Source organism: Scyliorhinus canicula, chromosome 19, assembly GCF_902713615.1.
Source record: "Scyliorhinus canicula chromosome 19, sScyCan1.1, whole genome shotgun sequence".
NCBI lineage: Eukaryota > Metazoa > Chordata > Chondrichthyes > Carcharhiniformes > Scyliorhinidae > Scyliorhinus > Scyliorhinus canicula.
The window spans coordinates 57,824,644-57,845,349 of record NC_052164.1 but is presented as its reverse complement, the minus strand read 5'-3'; the positions used below and the strand labels follow the sequence as shown (position 1 = coordinate 57,845,349).

The following is a 20,706-nucleotide window of genomic DNA, read 5'->3' as shown; positions in this document are numbered from 1 at the left end:
AATATGCAAATTATCAACAATGATTCTGATTTCAGTAATTCGAAAAAGCAAATTTCAAGTCATGTCGACCTGTACTGCATTGCAAAATAAAACATGTGTAGTTAGGCCAAGGAACATACCTTTAAGTGAATGTAGTCATCCGTGAGCTCAGACTGTCTAACTAGTGGACCCTCTACAGGGCCAAACTGCGTGCGCTTTGGAATGCGCCTCTTGGAGAAGATTCCACCAGCAAATCGGTTGATGTAGAGAATAAGGGGCAGACTGGCCCGGGCCCGGCTCAGGACGGGCCGATTGGGAATGCAGTGCAGGGGACCATGTTTGAGACATGTCGATGGATGAGCTTTATTACAATCTTCACACCCTGTGGGAAGATAACATGATCATAATAAGGAAAATAAAAGGGGCTCCCATTTAAGGAGGAATTTATTTATTAAATTAAATTGCAAACTGTAACATCCTGACAGGGGTCCTGCCAATATTTCTTCTTTTTTTTAAACAGGCAATTTTATTGAGGTATTTTTGGCATTGTAAACAGTAACAATATACATTAGTATGCAGATACCAATTACAAGAAACATAGTGTAAATAACAGTACCACTCTCGCAGATGGACCCACGTATACTTCCCCCCTACTCTACACTATTCTACCCCGCCCCCGTCCGCTGACGATTAGTTCCCCGCGAAGAAGTCGATGAATGGTTGCCACCTCCAGGCGAACCCTGATAGTGATCCTCGTATGGCGAACTTGATTTTTTTCCAAGCTGAGAAAGCTTGCCATGTCCGACAGCCATACTTCGCTCTTTGGGGGTTTTGAGTCCCTCCAGGCCAACAATATTCGTCGCCGGGCTATCAGGGAAGCAAAGGCCACAACGTTGGCCTCTATCCCCTCCTGGACTCCCAGGTCCTCCGACACCCCAAAAATCACCACCTCTGGACTCATCGCCACCCATGTTTTCAGTACCCGGGATATGACGTCCGCAAATCCCTACCAGTATCCCCTGAGTTTTGGACACGCCCAGGACATGTGGACATGGTTCGCTGGTCCTCCCCCACATCTAGCACACCTGTCCTCTAGCCCAAAGAATTTGCTCATCCGGGCCACTTCATGTGGGCCCGGTGACAACCTTGAACGGAATCAGGCCGAGCTTGGCACATGTTGCGGTTGCATTTACCCTCCTCAGAGCGTCTGCCCATACGCCTCCCTCCAACTCCCCAGCAAGCTCCTCTTCCCACTTGAGTTTCAGTTCCTCGGTCCCGGTGTCCTCCGCTCCCATAAGCTCCTTATAAATATCTGAGACTCTCCCCTCTCCCCTGGAAACTACCCTGTCTTGGATCCCCCTTGGTGGAAGGCGTGGAAAGGACGGGACCTGTCTACGTACGAAATCCCGCACCTGCAAGTATTGAAGTCATTCCCACTCGCCAGCCCAAACTTCTCCTCCAGCGCCCTCACGTTCGCGAAGCTCCCTTCCAGGAACAAGTCACCCATCCTTCCCACCCCCGCCCTCCGCCACGCACGAAACCCGCCATCCATCTTCACCAGGACAAATCGGTGGTTGTCACATATTGAGGACCAGACCGACACTCCCACTTCCCCCGCATGCTTCCTCCATTGGCCCCAAATCCGCAGAGCCGCCACCAATATAGGGCTGGTGGAGTACCTGGCCGGCAGGAGTGGCAGGGGAGCCGTGACCAGGGCTGCCAAGCTGGTGCCTCTGCACGAAGCAGCCTCCACCCGCTCCCAAACCGACCCCGTACCCACCATCCATTTCCTTATCATGGCTACGTTAGCCGCCCAGTAGTAGTTGCTGGGGTTCGGCAATGCCAGTCCCCCCTCGCTACGGTTCCATTCCAGCATCCCCCTCTTTACCTGCGGGGACTTCCCCGCCCAAACAAATCCCAGGATGATTTTATTGATTCTTTTAATGAAAATAGGGAGACACTGAAAAATAAACAGGAATCTCGGGAGGATCGTCATCTTCACCGTCTGTACTCTCCCTGCTAGTGACAGCGGGAGCGCATCCCACCTCCGAAACTCGCTCCTCATTTACTCCACCAGCCTAGACAAGTTCAACTAACGCATCTTGCCCCAGTCGCACGCCACATGTATCCCTAAATACCTAAAACTTTCCCCAACCAGCCAAAACGGTAGCTCCCTCAGCCTATTCTCCCGACCCCTCGCCTCCACCACAAACATCTCGCTTTTTGCCATGTTCAACTTGTAGCCCGAAAACTGGCTAAATTCCCCTAGGATTTCCATAATCCCGCCCATCCCTGCCGCTGGATCCGACACGTACAAAAGCAGGTCATCCGCGTAGAGCGAGACCTTGTGTTCTATCCCTCCCCTGACCATTCCCTTCCATCCCCTTGCCGCTCTCATTCAATTGCCAGCGGTTCTATGGCCAACGCTAACAGCAATGGAGAGAGGGGGCATCCCAGTCTTGTCCCGCGGTGTAGTCTAAACTACTCAGATGTCGTCCTCTTCGTCCTTACACAAGCCTCCGGGACCTGATATAGCGGTCTAACCCAGTCCACAAAGCCTTCCCCAAACCAAAACCGTCCCAGCACCTCCCATAAATAGTCCCACTCCACCTGGTCAAAAGCCTTTTCGGCATCCATTGCCACAACTACCTCCACCTCTCTGCCCTCCGGGGGCATCATAATCACATTGAGTAGCCTTCGTAGATTGACTACCAGCTGCCTGCCCTTTACAAACCCCGTTTGGTCCTCCACAATCAAGTCCGGTACCCAGGACCTGGACGCCAGGATCTTGGCCAGCAGTTTAGCATTAATCAGGGTGATTGGCCTATAGGACTCACAAGCTTCCGGATCTTTATCCCATTTTAATATCAGCGAAATGGTGGCTTGCGACATCGTCGGGGGTGGCACCCCATTGACCCTTGCCTCGTTAAACACCCTCACCAGCACCAGCCCCACTATACCCAAGAACGTTTTGTAGAAGTCCACTGGATACCTGTCCAGCGCCGGGCTTTCCCGACTTCATGGCCTTCAGGCGCCCCATTACTTCTTCAGCTCTAATCGGGGCCCCCAGCCCCTCTACCATCCCCCTGCCCACCTTTGGGAAGATCAGCCTATCTAAGAAGCGCCTCATCCCCTCTGGCTCCGTGGGGGGTTCCGAGGTATACAGCTTGCTGTAAAAGTTCCTGAATACCCTGTTCAATCCTGCCGGGTCTCCAACCCGGTCCCCTGCCCCGTCCACTAGTATCCCTATTTCCCTGGCCGCCTCCCTCTTCCTAAGTTGCTGTGCAAGCATTCTGCTGGCTTTCTCCCCATACTCATACCCCTGGCCTTTCGGAGCTGCTGCTCTACGGCCTTCCCAGTGGATAGCGCCCCCAGCTCCGCCTGCAGTCTCCATCGATCCCCAAGTAGCTCTGCTCTCGGGGACTCCGCATATTCCCTATCCGTCCGTATCATCCCCTGCACCAGTCTGTCCATTTCCGCCCTATCCGTTCTGTCCCTATGGGCTCGGATTGAGATCAGTTCCCCTCTCACCACCGCCTTCGGTGCCTCCGAGAGCACCCTTGACCTGCAGGTAGTCCTGCATTCATTTCCCAACTCTCTCACACACCCTCTCATCTGCCAACAATTCCCCCTCTAACCTCCATTGTGGGCGCTGGTAACTTTCTTTGTAGACCTGCAGGTCGACCCAATGTGGAGCATGGTCCGAAATAGTGATCGCTGAGTATTCTGTATCCCTCACCCCCTCCAAAAAGTTCCTACTCATCATAAAGGGGCTGGTTTAGCTCACTCAGCTAAATCGCTGGCTTTTAAAGCAGACCAAGCAGGCCAGCAGCACGGTTCGATTCCCGTACCAGCCTCCCCGGACAGGCGCCGGAATGTGGCGACTAGGGGCTTTTCACAGTAACTTAATTGAAGCCTACTCGTGACAATAAGCGATTTTCATTTTCATAAAGAAGTCAATACGAGAATAAACTTTGTGAAGATGTGAATAGAACGAGAACTCCTTCCCCGTCGGCCGGCTGATTCTCCAGGGGTCTACCCCCCCCCATTTGTTCCATGAACCCTCTCAGTTCCCTTGCCATTGCCGGGACCCTGCCCGCTCTGGAGCATAACCGGTCCAGGTCGGGATCAAGGACTGTATTAAAGTCCCCACCCATAATCAACTTGCGCGAATCCAAGTCGGGGATTTTCCCCAGCAGCCTTTTGATGAAATCTACATCATCCCAGTTTGGAGCGTAAACATTCACTAGGACCACCTTCACCCCCTCAAGCTTGCCCCAGGCCATGAGAAATCTACCACCCCCATCCGCAACTGTGCTGTCCGCCTCAAATTTAACCCGTTTGTTAATCATGATCGTGACCTCTCTGGTCTTCGCGCCAAGCCCCGAATGGAAGACCTGGCTAACCGAGCCCTTCCGTAATCTAATCTGGTCCGCCACTTTCAAATGTGTCTCCTGCAGCAACATTACATCCGCCTTCAGAGCCCGTAAGTGCGAACACACGTGTCCTCTTGACCGGCCCGTTTAATCCTCTAACCTTTCCAGGTGATCAGCCTGGTTGGAGGGCACCCTGCTCCTCTCCTACACCGATCAGCCATCCCCTTTCTTGGGCCCACCCCCTGCCCATGTGACGCACCTCCCCTGGTCCGCCTCTTGGCAGCTCCCACCCCCGACCTCTTCTCTGTCACCTGGTTCAGTTCCCTCCATCGTCAGCAGATCACCCCCCCCCCCCCCCCCCCCCCCACCCAAGCAACAACCCCCTGCAACCTGACCCTTGCCATATACTGGCTGTATACACACCCCCCACCTCGCTCCCATTGACTAGCTTAAAGCAGCTAGCCTGGTGGCTCTCAACTCCGGCACCATCATGTCTCCCACATATTGTCCCCCCCACTCCCCTCCCCCCCGCCCATCAACACCACCCTCCCCATAACAGCCCTGTTCGAGCAATCGCTTCTGGGACCAAAACAGAGAGAAAACAAACAAAGAACAAAGCTCGCCCCCACAATAGTGCAATTCAAACTGTGTAATGAGGTGGGCGGTACCACCCACCCCCTTCCCAACATTCCCAGAAAAAAAGCAAAAAGAACCCAAGCACCCAATAACTTCAACTTTAACTATAACTTTGGCTTTAACTTTAAAACTTTCAAACAGGCAAACACAAACACAAGAACACCCCCAATTCTCAGTAAAAGAGCATGCCGAACGACATCGCTAACATGAAGGGCAATCTGCGAACAAATGCAACTATCCCTTAATACACTCTAACTTGAGTCTATGGGTCCTTAGTTCAGCACCAGTCCATGCCCCTTAGCGAAGTCCATCGCTTCCTCCGCATCATCAAAATAATGTTGCTGTTCCCGGTATGTGACCCAAAGCCGCGCTGGGAAAAGTAGCCCGAACTTGACCTTCTTTTTAAACAGGATCTCTTTGTCTGTAGGCTGCCCTCCTTCTGACCACCTCCTGGCTCAGATCCTGGTAGATGCGCAGGACACTGTTGTTCCATGAGCAGCTCTTCGGGCTCTTGGCCCACTGTAGAACCCGCGCCTTGTCCACGAACCTATGGAACCTGACCACCATCGCCAGCCCTCCTCCCTCCCCCTCGCAGCTGCCTCGCCTGCACTCTGTGTGCCCTGTCCAGCTCCAACGGACGCAGGAAGAAATCATTCCCCACCAGCTTCTGCAGCATGTCTGCCACAGATGCCATGGCATCCACTCCTTCGGCCCCCTCCGGGAGCCTATTCATTCTCACATTCTGCCGGCGAGACCTGTTTTCCAGGTCCTCCAGCCTGTCCATCAGCCTTGATTGTTGCTCCTTCAACTTTCTAATTTCCACATCCGTTACCGTTTGGAAATCCGCCTACTCTTCCACTGTCTTCTCCAGTGCCTGGACCTTCTTATCCTGAGCGTCCAGCCTCTGGTCCAGTCGCTCCACCGCTTTCTGGAGCGGTTCCAAATTATCCCGCTTCAGTGCTGCGAAGCTCTATTTCATGACCTTCAGCATGTTGTCCAGTGCTGTCTGGACCGTCCGTTCGTGGTCCGTTTGTCGGCCATCTTTCCTCTCACTTGAGCTTCCACACCACCTTTATTCAGCCCTTTCATCGCCTGTTTTCACTCCCTTCTGTCTCCTTAAGTCCATACTACTCTGTATGGATTCAGATCTAGAGTGCTATTGCTTTTCACTCCAGCGCTCAAAAGTTCAAAAAAGTTGGGGGAAAAGGTCTAAAAGTCTGACCGGAGTGAGAGCCACCAAATGAAAGACTTACTCCCTCATAGCCGCCAGGAAGTCCCCTGCCAATATTTCTATTCAGACTCTATAACTTGTTACTAGCAGTTTACATGAACCAAAATACTGTTGGTATGTTTAAGTATGGTAATTCTTCCTCTAAACTTCAGTGGCACTGCAAGAAGCAATGCGTTTTTTCTCACTTACATAAATCACATGGATTAAAGGGTCTGGGGGGACCTGGTTCCCAATCATCGATATCAGATGAGTCTACATCATCCTCATCCTCTTCATCATCCTCATCCTCTTCAGAGTCGAGGTCTTGTTCAGCCGTGTCCATTGTTTCTGGAATTTGCTGCACAGAGTCGCTGGCTCCTGTTATTTGAGGTATTCCGTTATTTGAAACAGGCAAAAGAGCCTAGGAAAATAAAATCAGAGCAAGTTACTCGGGTTGATGATCACGATGAACCAACTTGTTGCCCTCAATTAAAGAGCAATCGCTTCTTTGCCCATCTTCATTCCCTGTTAAAAGTCCACCCTTGACATTCCTCTCATTCCAAGATTCTGATCTGATTGAAATTTACAATTACTCCATAAGTGGACAGAACGAGGGCAGCACGGTGGCGCAGTGGGTTAGCCCTGCTGCCTTACGGCGCCGAGGTCCCAGATTCGATCCCGGCCCTGGGTCACTGTCTGCGTGGAGTTTGCACATTCTCCCCGTGTTTGCGTGGGTTTCGCCCCCACAACCCAAAGATGTGCAGGATAGGTGGATTGGCCACGCTAAATTGCCCCTTAATTGGAAAAAAATGAATTGGGCACTCTAAATTTAAAAAAATAAATAAATAAATAAATAAAATTTAAGAAATTTAAAAATAAGTGGACAGAACGGTAATACAGTCGTTGGCCCAGTTGTTTCACAGCTCCAGGGTCCCAGGTTCTATTCTCGGCTTGGGCCACTGTCTGCACTTTCTCGCTGTGTCTGTGTGGGTTTCCTCCGGGTGCTCCGGTTTCCTCCCACAGTCCAAAGTTGTGCAGGTTAGGTGGATTGGCCATGATAAAATTGCCCTTAGTGTCCAAAATTGCCCTTAGTGTTGGGTGGGGTTACTGGGTTACGGGGATAGGATGGAGGTGTTGATCTTGGGTGGGGTGCTCTTTCCTGGAGCCGGTGCAGACTCGATGGGCCGAATGGCCTCCTTCTGCACTGCAAATTCTATGTAACTTCTGCTCTGTCGATTTATGATTAACTTTCTCTTCCCTCCACAAGCAGGGGCAGATTCACAAGTCAAAGTCAGTTGGTCATTAAGCTCATGTGTAACATCTCGAATAATCACTGAACTTCTGCTGAAATTGCGGCTATTTTACCTGAGAATTGTTCTCCGTCATTGGCTGTTGTGCTTCTGTCACACTGCCAAGGACTGTCAGATTGGTGCCAGTCACATTCTGGCTGGCAGGCAGAAGAACTGTTACCTGGGCATAAAGAAACCAATCTGTCAGAATTAAACAAGCAGCAATCAAGTGATATGACAGATCTAGTTTATTAATTTTACGAAGTATTTTTCAAATTCACCATTACCTCAGAAAATGAAAATAAGATAAAACACAAAAATATCACACTCAGAAATCACTGAATCTTATCCGCCTGAAATGTGTTATTTACTCCAATCCGTTCAAACATTTTTCCTGTGCATTGCACTTCCAGAAAAGTGAAATATGATGGGCGGGATTCTCCCTTTTGGGGACTCTCCCTTTTGGGGACTAAGTCTCAAGCCTGCCGGAAAACGGGAGAGAATCACTCTGACTTTTTCCTCGAGAGGCCAGGGTGATTCTCCGTTTCCCACGGTTCTGGCGGCCGGCAGGGCCCTGCTGTAACGTGGCGGAGCCACACAGCGGGCCTGTCCCTCCCAGATTGTGATGGCCTGGCCATCGCCGAGGCCTCCCCCGGAGTCAGATTGCCCCTGCCCCCCACTGCGGCCAAGGGTCCCAGTTCCCACCGGGTCGTACCACATGTATACCATGCCGGCGGGAGTTCAGCCGGACGATCGCAGAGAATGTCGCGGGGGCCTGTTCCAACGGCCCCCAACTGCCGCCGTGTCAACCGCACGCGCAGGGCCGGCGGGTCCCCGAAGAATCGCGGAAGCGCCTTCTCGCCGGAATTCCGGTGTGAACAGCTATTCTCCACCCCCACGGCAGGCGTGATTCCGATATGCACAGGGACTGGTTTAGCATAGTGAGCTAAACAGCTGGCTTGTAATGCAGAACAAGGCAGAAGCTTGAATTCAATATCCATACCGGCTTCCCCGGACAGGCACCGGAATGTGGCGACTAGGGACTTTTCACAGTAACTTCATTGAAGCCTACTTGTGACAATAAGCGATGATTATTATTATATGTCTAAAAGGTTAATTTTGCCTCCTCCAGATTTTTGAATGAGGGAAAGAACTATTGAAAAATGAAATGAAAATCGCTTATCGTCACGAGTAGGCTTCAATGAAGTTACTGTGAAAAGCCCCTAGTCGTCACATTCCAGCGCCTGTTCGGGGAGGCTGTTACGGGAATTGAACCGTGCTGCTGGCCTGCCTTGGTCTGCTTTCAAAGCCAGCGATTTAGCCCAGTGTGCTTTGTTTCAAATTGTAAAGAGTTGATGCCGGACTTGTGTCGCTAATCTGGATTGTTTTGGGGCACAGAAGGGCTTGAGGTTCATAAGGAGGAGGTGTTAGCGGTTTTGGAAAGTGTGAAAATAGATAAGTCCCCTGGGCCGGATGGGATTTATCCTAGGATTCTCTGGGAAGCGAGGGAGGAGATTGCTGAGCCTTTGGCTTTGATCTTTAAGTCATTTTTGTCTACAGGAATAGTGCCAGAAGACTGGAGGATAGCAAATGTTGTCCCCTTATTCAAGAAGGGGAGTAGAGATAACCCCGGTAACTATAGAACAGTGAGCCTCACTTCTGTTGTCGGAAAAGTCTTGGAAAGGTTCATAAGAGATAGGATGTATAATCATCTGGAAAGGAATAATTTGATTAGAGATTTGGTTTTGTGAAGGGTAGGTCATGCCTCACAAACCTCATTGAGTTCTTCGAGAAGGTGACCAAACAGGTGGATGAGGGTAAAGCAGTTGATGTGGTGTATATGGATTTCAGTAAAGCGTTTGATAAGGTTCCCCACGGTAGGCTACTGCAGAAAATACAGAGGCATGGGATTCAGGGTGATTTGGCAGTTGGGATCAGAAATTGGCTAGCTGATAAAAGACAAAGGGTGGTGGTTGATGGGAAATGTTCTGACTGGTGTCCAGTTACTAGTGGTGTACCACAGGGATCTGTTTTGGGGCCTCTGCGGTTTGTCATTTTTATAAATGACCTGGAGGAGGGCGTAGAAGGATGGGTGAGTAAATTTGCAGATGACACTTAAGTCGCTGGAGTTGTGGACACTGCAGAAGGATGTTACAAGTTACAGAGGGACATAGATAAGCTGCAGAGCTGGGCAGACAGGTGGCAAATGGAGTTTAATGCAGAAAAGTGTGAGGTGATTCATTTTGGAAGGAATAGCAGGAAGAGAGTACTGGGCTAATGGTAAGATTCTTGGTAGTGTGGACGAGCAGAGAGATCTCGGTGTCCATATCCATAGATCCCTGAAAGTTGCCACCCAGGTTGAGAGGGTTGTTAAGAAGGCGTACAGTGTGTTAGCTTTTATTGGTAGAGGAATTGAGTTTCGGAGCCATGAGGTCATGTTGCAGTTGTACAAAACTCTGGTGCAGCCACAACTGGAGTATTGCGTGCAGTTCTGGTCGCCGCTTTATAGGAAGGATGTGGAAGCATTGGAAAGGGTACAGAGGAGATTTACAAGGATGGTGCCTGATATGGAGGGAAGATTTTATGAGGAAAGGCTAAGGATTTGAGGCTGTTTTCGTTAGAGAGAAGAAGGTTAAGAGGTGACTTAATTGAGGCATACAAGATGATCAGAGGATTAGATAGGGTGGACATCGAGAGCCTTTTTCCTCGGATGGTGATGTCCAGCACGAGGGGACATAGCTTTAAATTGAGGGGAGATAGATATAGGACAGATGTCAGAGGTAGGTTCTTTACTCAGAGGGTAGTAAGGACGTGGAATGCCCTGCCTGCAACAGTAGTGGACTCGCCAACACTAAACGCATTCAAATCGTCATTGGATAGGCATATGGACGAATAGTGTAGAGGGACTTTAGAGGGGTTTAACAGGACGGCGCAACATCGAGGGCCAAAGGGCCTGTACTGTGCTGTAATGTTCTATGTTCTAGAAGGCTTGTTCAGGAGAGATCGAGACAGGATCGGAAAGAATTGAAGCTCCTTAAATTTAAACGTGGAAGGAAAAAGGTGTAGGATTGCCCGAAAAATAATATTTACTTGTTGGTCCCATGCGATGACCAGGAAACAATCTCGTGGTGTGAGGAAGGGTTTTCCCATATTAGTTCTGAACTTGTCTTTTGCCAGTTTGAACTTCTGGTCCCTGATCCTGGAGTTATGGCTTCAGCAGAAATAGTGCTGAGTATTATTATGCTCTTCCTACTCCTCATCAGCTGCCCCAACCACCTTCCAAAGGCTGATGAATCAGGTAGTGACGGACATTTCCAAACTGTGCAGCAACATCTTGGAAAGCCACCAAGGAACAACTAGATGTCCTCTTTCAAAGGTTCCCGTCAGCTCACCTGGCAGTCAACCTTGCAAAAGGCGAGCTTGTTGAGTGTCGGTTTAACTATCGAAGACATGTGGTGTATCGAGGAGAAGCACTACCCAGAGCTGCAAAGCTAGAGACAGTCACAAATTTTCCCATCCCCACAACAAAACAATAAATTAGAAGATTCCTCTGAATGGGTGGTTTCTATCATAAGTTTGTTCTTAACTTCAGTGTTATCACTGCCCCACTAACAGGCCCATCACACGAAAAGCAACATGGTGTGGATGGAAAAGTGCAAAACATATTTTGAGAAGCTGAAAGTCGTTCGGCAAAAAAAACTATTAGCGGCTTGAATAAAGCATTTAAATTAGCCACATATGCTGCCGACTTTGGGGTATGGGCTGTCCTACTCCAGGGGACGAATCATAGAGACACCAATCAGGTACTTTTCCAAGAAATTGAGCAAACATCAAAAACGTTATTTCACTGTGGAGAAGGATATTACTAGCTCTCAAACATGTTGAGACATGTATCCAAAATGGCTGCACAAAGACAACAATCTCTTGACATTTGTGGAAAAATTGAAAACAAAAGCTGTACACCATTTCGTTAGGAACAACAGCCTGAACCTCAACAGAGCAGAACCAACAGAGTGAAAAGGAAGATGTAATGTTTACGGAAGGGCTTTGGTTTTTTTATTTTTCATGCTTTTCCCAATCTTGTGATGAAATGAGAATGAATATGATTTCATTCTTTGTGATAGGAAATGTTGCAAGGGTGTGTCTTTTTGAAAAAAGATCCAGTTTCAAATTCTTCTTTTTCTGACTGGCTTTTAAAAAAATAATAAACTATAGTCCTATTAAGACAATGGAGTCCTTCCAGTCAGACACAATAGAAAATTGCATTCCACCCAAGTGAGAATGAAGAGCATGAAAGACACCATCTTCAAGTATCATAGAATCCCTAAAGTGGAGAAGGAGGTCATTCGGCCCTATGAGTCTGCAGTGGCCCTTCGAATGTGCACTCAATCCTTGTCCACTCTGCCCTATCCCCGTAACCCAACCTGCACATACCTGGACACTGAGGGACAATTTATCATGGTCAAACCACCTCACCTGCACACCTTTGGACTTCTGGGAGCACCCGGAGGGAACCCCGTAAACACAGGGAGAATGTACAAACTCCACACAGTCACCCAAGGCTGGAATTGAACGCAGGTCCCTGGCGCTGTGAGGAAACAGTGCTACTCACTGTGCCACCAACTGTTGGCTTTTACTGAAATTCCTCAAGCATTTCTGATATGAGACATCAAACATCCTAACCCTAACCTGGTCTAAAAAATAAAAGTAAAAAGTCTTACCAGGTTAAAGTCCAACATGTTTGTTTCAAACACTAGCTTTCGGAGTACTGCTCCTTCCTCAGGAGAAGGAACAGTGCTCTGAAAGCTAGTGTTTGAAACATAGAACATAGAACGATACAGCGCAGTTCAGGCCCTTCGGCCCACGATGTTGCACCGACATGGGAAGTCAAAAACTAAAGGCCATCTAACCTACACTATGCCATTATCATCCATATGCATATCTAATAAACTTTTAAATGCCCTCAATGTTGGCGAGTTCACTACTGTTGCAGGTAGGGCATTCCACGGCCTCACCACTCTTTGCGTAAAAAACCTACCTCTGACGTCTGTCCTATATCTATTACCCCTCAATTTAAGGCTATGTCCCCTCGTGCTAGCCACCTCCATCCGCGGGAGAAGGCTCTCACTGTCCACCCTATCTAACCCTCTGATCATCTTGTATGCCTCTATTAAGTCACCTCTTAACCTTCTTCTCTCTAACGAAAACAACCTCAAGTCCATCAGCCTTTCCTCATACGATTTTCCCTCCATACCAGGCAACATCCTGGTAAATCTCCTCTGCACCCGTTCCAAAGCTTCCACGTCCTTCCTATAATGAGGCGACCAGAACTGTACGCGATACTCCAAATGCGGCCGTACCAGAGTTTTGTACAGCTGCAACATGACCTCATGGCTCCGGAACTCAATCCCTCTACCAATAAAGGCCAACACACCATAGGCCTTCTTCACAACCCTATCAACCTGGGTGGCAACTTTCAGGGATCTATGTACATGGACACCGAGATCCCTCTGCTCATCCACACTGCTAATAATTTTACCATTAGCCAAATATTCCGCATTCCTGTTATTCTTTCCAAAGTGAATCACCTCACACTTCTCCACATTAAACTCCATTTGCCACCTCTCAGCCCAGCTCTGCAGCTTATCTATGTCCCTCTGTAACCTGCAACATCCTTCCACACTGTCTACAACTCCACCGACTTTAGTGTCATCTGCAAATTTACTCACCCAACCTTCTGCGCCCTCCTCCAGGTCATTTATAAAAATGACAAACAGCAACGGCCCCAGAACAGATCCTTGTGGTACGCCACTCATAACTGAACTCCATTCTGAACATTTGCCATCAACCACCACCCTCTGTCTTCTTTCAACTAGCCAATTTCTGATCCACATCTCAAAATCACCCTCAATCCCCAGCCTCCGTATTTTCTGCAATAGACGACCGTGGGGAACCTTATTAAACGCTTTACTGAAATCCATATACACCACATCAACTGCTCTACCCTCGTCTACCTGTTCAGTCACCTTCTCAAAGAACTCGATAAGGTTTGTGAGGCATGACCTACCCTTCACAAAACCATGCTGACTATCCCTAATCATATTATTCCTATCTAGATGATTATAAATCGTATCTTTTATAATCCTCTCCAAGACTTTACCCACCACAGACGTTAGGCTCACCAGCCTATAGTTACCGGGGTTATCTCTACTCCCCTTCTTGAACAAAGGGACCACATTTGCTATCCTCCAGTCCTCTGGCACTATTCCTGTAGCCAATGATGACCTAAAAATCAAAGCCAAAGGCTCAGCAATCTCTTCCCTGGCTTCCCAGAGAATCCTAGGATAAATCCCATCAGGCCCCATGTTGAACTTTAATCTGGTGTTGTAAGACTTCTTACTGTGCTCATCCCAGTCCAACGCCGCCATCTCCACATCATAAAAATAATAACCACCGCAGACAAGGTTTCATCAAATTCCTTTGGAATATCCAGCCAGCAGGACTTTCAGAACTGTTTTTACAGGCAGAATTCAGAATGCTGTCCTGGGAGGTGACAAAGAAGTGTATTCACAGATATCTTCAACACCTCACTTCTCCGCTCCGAGGTCCCTACCTGCTTCAAGAAGACCACCATAATACCAGTACCAAAGAAGAACAAGATAGCTTGTCTCAACGATTACCGACCGGTGGCCCTCACGTCTGTTACCATGAAATGCTTCGAGCGGCTAGTCATGAGACAGATCAACACCAGCCTCCCAGATGGTCTTGATCCACTGCAGCTCACCTACCGCGACCGATGCACAGCAGATGCTATATCTCTGGCCCTACAAACATTGGCCTCACGGTAGCATGGTGGTTAGCATCAATGCTTCACAGCTCCAGGGTCCCAGGTTCGATTCCCGGCTGGGTCACTGTCTGTGTGGAGTCTGCACGTCCTCCCCGTGTGTGCGTGGGTTTCCTCCGGGTGCTCCGGTTTCATCCCACAGTCCAAAGATGTGCGGGTTAGGTGGATTGGCCATGCTAAATTGCCCGTAGTGTCCTAATAGTAAGGTTAATGGGGGGATTGTTGGGTTACGGGTATACGGGTTACGTGGGTTTAAGTAGGGTGATCATTGCTCGGCACAACATCGAGGGCCGAAGGGCCTGTTCTGTGCTGTACTGTTCTATGTTCTATCTCGACAACAAGAACACCTAAGTCAGACTGCTGTTCATAGACTACAACTCCGCCTTCAACACCATTATCCCAACAAGACGAATAACCAAAGTCTGCAACCTTGGACTTGACCCCTCCCTGTGCAGCTGGATCCTCGACTTCCTCACCAACAGACCGCAATCTGTCAGCATAGGTAACAACACTTCCTCCACATTAGTCCTCAACACCAGGGCCCCGCAAGGATGTGTGTTCAGTCTTCTACTGCACTCCCTGTACATACACGACTGTGTGGCGAGATTCAACTCCAATTCAATCTATAAGTTTGCAGCTGATATGACTGTGGTGGGTCGTATCTCAAACAACGACGAATCAGACTACAGAAGGGAGATAGATCACTTGGTTGCATGATGTACTGAAAACAACCTCTCTCTCAATGTTGGAAAGACCATCTGATCATCGACTTCAGGAAGCTTGGCATGACACCCCCCCCCATCTACATCAATGGCTCCGAAGTAGAGATGGTCGATAGCTTTAAGTTCCTGGTGGTCACCAACACCAGTCTGTCCTGGTCCACTCACGTTGATGCAACAATCAAGAAAGCCAAACAACAATTCGGCATGTCTGCATCCACTCGCACAAACTTCTACAGATGTGCCACAGAGAGCATCCTATCCGGCTGCATCACAGCCTGGTATGGCAACTGCTCGGTCCAAGATCGCAAGAAACAGCAGAGTGTGGTGAACTCAGCCCAACACATCACATCCTCCCATTGATTCTGTATACACCTCCCGCTGCCTCAGAAAGGCAGACAGCATTGTCAGAGACTCGTCCCACCCAGCCATTGCCCTCTTCCAAACCCTTCCATCAGGCAGAAGATACAGAAGTCTGAAGATCCGCACATCCAGACATAGGAACAGGTTCTTCCCCACAGCTACTAGACTCCTCAATGATTCTCCCATGGACTGATCTGTTCCCTGTAAGAAAACTATTCACAACGCCCTATGCTGCTCTTGTTTGGCCTTGTTGCACACTGTAACCAATCACTATTTGTTGATGCACCACCATCAATGTACTCGATTATTCTTTTGTCTACCATGTCTGTACGATGTATGTTCCCTTGGCCGCAGAAAAATACTTTTCACTGTACTTCGGTACATGTGACAATAAATATTAATAAATATCAATCAATTTCTCTCTATTGTGCCAGGATTTGTAAATTAATCTACTACAAACATGAGATCCTTTAGGAATAACATGTGGCTGTCTGCTCCATACAACTACACTCAGGTAGATACATGAACAAAACAGCCACAACATTGAATCACCTCTTCGAGGCCAGCCAAAGAACAGTTTACCACATACTTCTTTGTTCTTCTTCATGAACTATAAAAAAAATCCTTAAGATAGCCTCTTAATTTACTATCTGTACTAGAGTGTGTGTGTGTGCCCAGGGAATGCATGAACGAATGAATGGTGGTTGCGATTTACTTTCGTTTTTTAAGTTCGGGAAGTAGTTTCAATAAACTTGCCTTGTTCTTTGTTTCAACTCATAAAACCTATCGGGCTAATCTGAAAGTGCACATAGTGGATCTCCTGCAGTAATGGTGAAGCACATCTCCAAATCTTCCCTCGCGTGGTGATAAAAGAGACCCCCCCCCCCCCCACCCCAACAGCCTGTATAAATATAAATAGATACACAGCTCCCCATCTGCTGTGGCTAATACACTGCACATAATTACCGTTCAATTACAGGAAGTATCACATCAGTTTAACACAGAATATGTGCTGCACAGGTCAGAGTTGAAATTTTCTCTCTTGCCTTCTTACCTGCTGGGTGGTTGCATCCTGTTGGATGTACGCTACCTGGGACTGATCTGTGAAAACGGCCTTGAGAAACAGAAAGCATAACAGAAAAGTTACTGATTTTAATTAAAGATACCAATTAAAGATTGTTTCAAGGTCCCTTTGCCCTCAAAAGCCCCATTCATTCATTCCCCAGCAGAAAGGTGGTTTGCAAGGTGCATGTATGATTTAAAAAATGTTAATACAGCACGAATAATATAAGGGACATCACAAGCACTTAACAGGAACATTATCAAATAGGCTTCTACTCTCAGCCACATCAGGAGGTTCTTGGACAAATGATAATCTGCAGGTCTTGAATTTAATACCAGATCTTCCAGATTCACCTTTACATCCAACACATTCCATACTGGTCCAGGACCAGGGCATCACACATTGAGACAACTACCATATTGTAAACTAATCTGCATTAATGTAAAATGATTATCCTGTTGCTGAAGATATATAATTCAGCTGTTCCACAATTCAGCTCTTCCAACAACACACAACATAATGGATGTGATTTAATGGCCACGTTGCGGTCACACTCACGACGCAGCTATCAGATCGCAGGAGAGGCCAAAAGGAGGAAACGTGCCGGGCACCAATCGGTTTGCTATCTAACCGGCCCGTCCAGTTGGCAAGAACCGGATCCCGCTGCAACATGTCGAGAAATCAATAATTAAACCAATAATTAAAGCTAATCGACATACATGAGCATGGCAGGTAGGATGGCACTGAGGGGTTGCAAGGGGCATGAGGGGGAACGCCAAGGGGAACAGGAGGGCCCCAGGGTGAAAGACACCGTAGGTTGTCTGTATCTCACCCTCTCAATAATAATAATAATCTTTATTGTCACAAGTAGGGTTACATTACCACTGCAATGAAGTAACTGTGAAAAGCCCCTAGTCACCACATTCGGGTACACAGATAATTCAGAATGTCCACTTCACCTAACAGCACATCTTTCGGGACTTGTGGGAGGAAACCGGAGCACCCGGAGGAAACCCACGCAGACACAGGGAGGACGTGCAGATTCCATACAGACAGTGACCCAAGCTGGGAATCGAACCTGGGACCCTGGTGCTGTGAAGCAACAGTGCTAACACTGTGCTACCGTGCCGTCTCTACAATCCTTTACAGATATTACACGACATGGATGAGATCTTGGACCTCGTGAAATCTGCCCTCATGGTACTGCTGGCAGGCCAAGTGCCAGAGAAGGTAGCAGCGTTGACAGAGGCTCGAGGCGACGGCTCATGTGCAGGGCCCTACCCCACACCCTGAATACCCAACCGCCCATCAGTCCAGGGAGGGACCCAGAGGGGGAGGCCTGCAATAGCTCAAGGTGTACAGGCGTCGCTGGTCCTTCAAACAGACAGATAACAGATACGGCAGGAGGCTCCACCTCAACAAGGGGCGGTGCAGCACCTGTGCCTTGTCGTTGCAGACTTGGCACCACGTGGAGGAGGACGACATCCACTCCCGGTGGCCGTCATCGCGGTGATGCCCCAGGTGTAGGAGGTAATAAATGGCACGCACATCGCCTCGCACGCACCAGGCGTCAAGGATTTCCCTATATAGATCATAGAATAGAATGTACAGTGCAGAAGGAGGCCATTCAGCCCATCGAGTCTGCACCGGCTCCTGGAAAGAGCGCCCTACCCAAGGTCAACACCTCCACCATATCCCCATAACCCAGTAACCCCACCCAACACTAAGGGCAATTTTGGACACTACGGGCAATTTATCATGGCCAATCCACCCAACCTGCACATCTTTGGACTGTGGGAGGAAACCGGAGCACCCGGAGGAAACCCACGCACACACGAGAAGGATGTGCAGACTCTGCACAGACAGTGACCCAGCCGGGAATCGAACTTGGGACCCTGGAGCTGTGAAGCATTTGTGCTATCCACGATGCTAATGTGCTGCCCCTCAATAGGAAAAGGTTCCACTCCCTGAACGTTTAACTTGTGTGCGACCATCACACAGAATCATAGAATTTACAGTGCAGAAGGAGGCCATTTGGCCCATCGAGTCTGCACCGGCCCTTGGAAAGAGCACTCTACCCAAGCCCACACCCTATCCCCGTAATCCAGTAACCCCACCCAATCCACCTAACCTGCACATTTTTGGACTGTGGGTGGAAACCAGAGCACCTGGGAGAAGCGCATGAAACATGAGCGTGCACTTCCCAAGGAGTGTGCACGACAGCTACATCCTGGACATTCGGAGATCTCGGGCCTCTTCGAGGACCACCCCAGGAAGCCCACTTGGGTGATAAAGAGTACCCACTTAGAACCTGGCTAATGACGCCAGTACTGAAATCGGAGACAGAGGTGGAGACCCGATATAACGAGGCCCATGTGTCCACCGGGCTGTCAGTGATCGGTGCATCGGACTGCTCAAAATGCAGTTCCGATGCCTCGACCGTTTTGGTGGTGCACTGTAATGCATCTCCCAGCGCATCGCCCGTTTGTGGTGATCTGCTGTGCAATCCACAATCTGGCACAGCAGCGGGATGATGTACTGGAGGTGGAGAGGGAGGAACATGTGGCCACCTCCAAGGAGGTGGAGGCGCAAGACTAGGAGGGACTGGCGGACGAGCCCGAGGAGGACCCACAGGACCAGCCAGAGGATGGAGGACAGTGGCGAGGGTCTGGCATACTCGGATAGCCCCCATCCTCACCCGATTCTCATTGGACGTGGCTTTGTCCGTCATCTCACCCTCTACCACCCCAACCCACTCTCCACCCTCTCCTGGCCCATCCTCGATCTGCTTAGCTTTCCGTGTTCTACTGGTGCGTCTAGGTTTCCCCAGGATGTGCATCAGAGTTGGAAACAGCATTGTTGAACATGGGTGTACCGGGGAACGATATGGTGATGGGCGGAGACGGTACCAGGTGCATTGTCATTCTGGGATGGAGGGGAGTTGTTGATCTTCTTACGGTACTGGGTGCCAGTCCTCCTGGTGATGCTCCCCTTGCTGACGGCCACTGCCACTTCCTCCCAGCAGCACTGGCTGCCCTATGGCTGACCTCCAAGCCACTCAGGGGAATACAACATCCCGTCTGGACTGAACCTCGTCCAACATTCTGGCTAAGTTGGCGTCCCCGAATCATGGGGCTGGTCCCTTCGGTGGCATGGCTGCCTGCTGTGTGGGACTTGCTCTGTGAGATCGGTTTAAGTGCTGCTCCCCTTTGTTAGCGGGGTTTCGCCGAATCAGCCAGCGGGACCATCATTTGCGACATGAAGCTCGTTAAGTGGACCAATTAACGTTTGATACGGTGACGGCCTCGCAAAATCGAGTGGCGGCAAGCTCGCGACAGTTCATGCTCGCTGCCACGTTTAGAACTGTTTCCTTTAAATCGCGCCCAAATCTGGGTGACATGTGAAGGGGTGTGGGACAACCATGAAAGGATACTACACATTCGGTTGCAAAGTACTTCCTTACCCACTACTACCCCTCAACAACCCCAGACACATGACTCAGAAACATAGGAGGAGGGGGCCATTTGACTCGTCAAGTTTGCCCCGCATTCCAACAGATCATGGCTGATCATTTTTTTTTACATTTTTCCCCACTGCCCCCATATCCCTTGATGTAGAACATAGAACAGTACAGCACAGAACAGGCCCTTCGGCCCTCAATGTTGTGCCGAGCCATGATTACCCTACTCAAACCCACGTATCCACCCGATAACCGTAACCCAACAACCCCCCCTTAACCTTACTTTTATTAGGACACTACGGGCAATTTAGCATGGCCAATCCACCTAACCCGCAAATCTTTGGACTGTGGGAGGAAACCGGAGCACCCGGAGGAAACCCACGCACACAGGGGGAGGGCGTGCAGACTCCACACAGACAGTGACCCAGCCGGGAATCGAACCTGGGACCCTGGAGCTGTGAAGCATTTATGCTAACCACCATGCTACCCTGCTGCCCCTATGTGATTAGTATTGAGAAATATATCAATTTCTGTGTAGAATATGCTCTATGATTGAGCATCCATAGCCCTCTGGGGTAGAGAATTCCAAAGATTTGCCACCCTCTGACTGAAGAAATACTTCTATTCTTTATCCTGAGACTGTGTCATCTGGTTCTAGACTCATCAGCCAAGGCAAATATCCTATCTACATCTACTCTGTCACACCCTGCAAGAAAATTATGATTGCACGAGATCACCTCTCATTCTTTGAAACTCTAGATACCAGC

General features: G+C 49.2%; 1 protein-coding gene across 6 annotated transcripts in view; it reads right to left on the bottom strand.

The window, feature by feature from the left end:
* Nucleotides 1-20,706, bottom strand: part of prdm10 (PR domain containing 10) — a 317,111-nt gene that overhangs the window by 209,295 nt on the left and 87,110 nt on the right. For all 6 annotated transcript variants that reach the window (XM_038778556.1, XM_038778562.1, XM_038778560.1 and 3 more), the window contains 4 exons: nt 16,471-16,530; nt 7,567-7,671; nt 6,412-6,622; nt 120-361 (listed from right to left, as the gene is read on the bottom strand). In XM_038778556.1, coding sequence (XP_038634484.1) covers nt 120-361; nt 6,412-6,622; nt 7,567-7,671; nt 16,471-16,530 — 618 coding nt within the window. The remainder of the gene's footprint in view (nt 1-119; nt 362-6,411; nt 6,623-7,566; nt 7,672-16,470; nt 16,531-20,706) is intronic.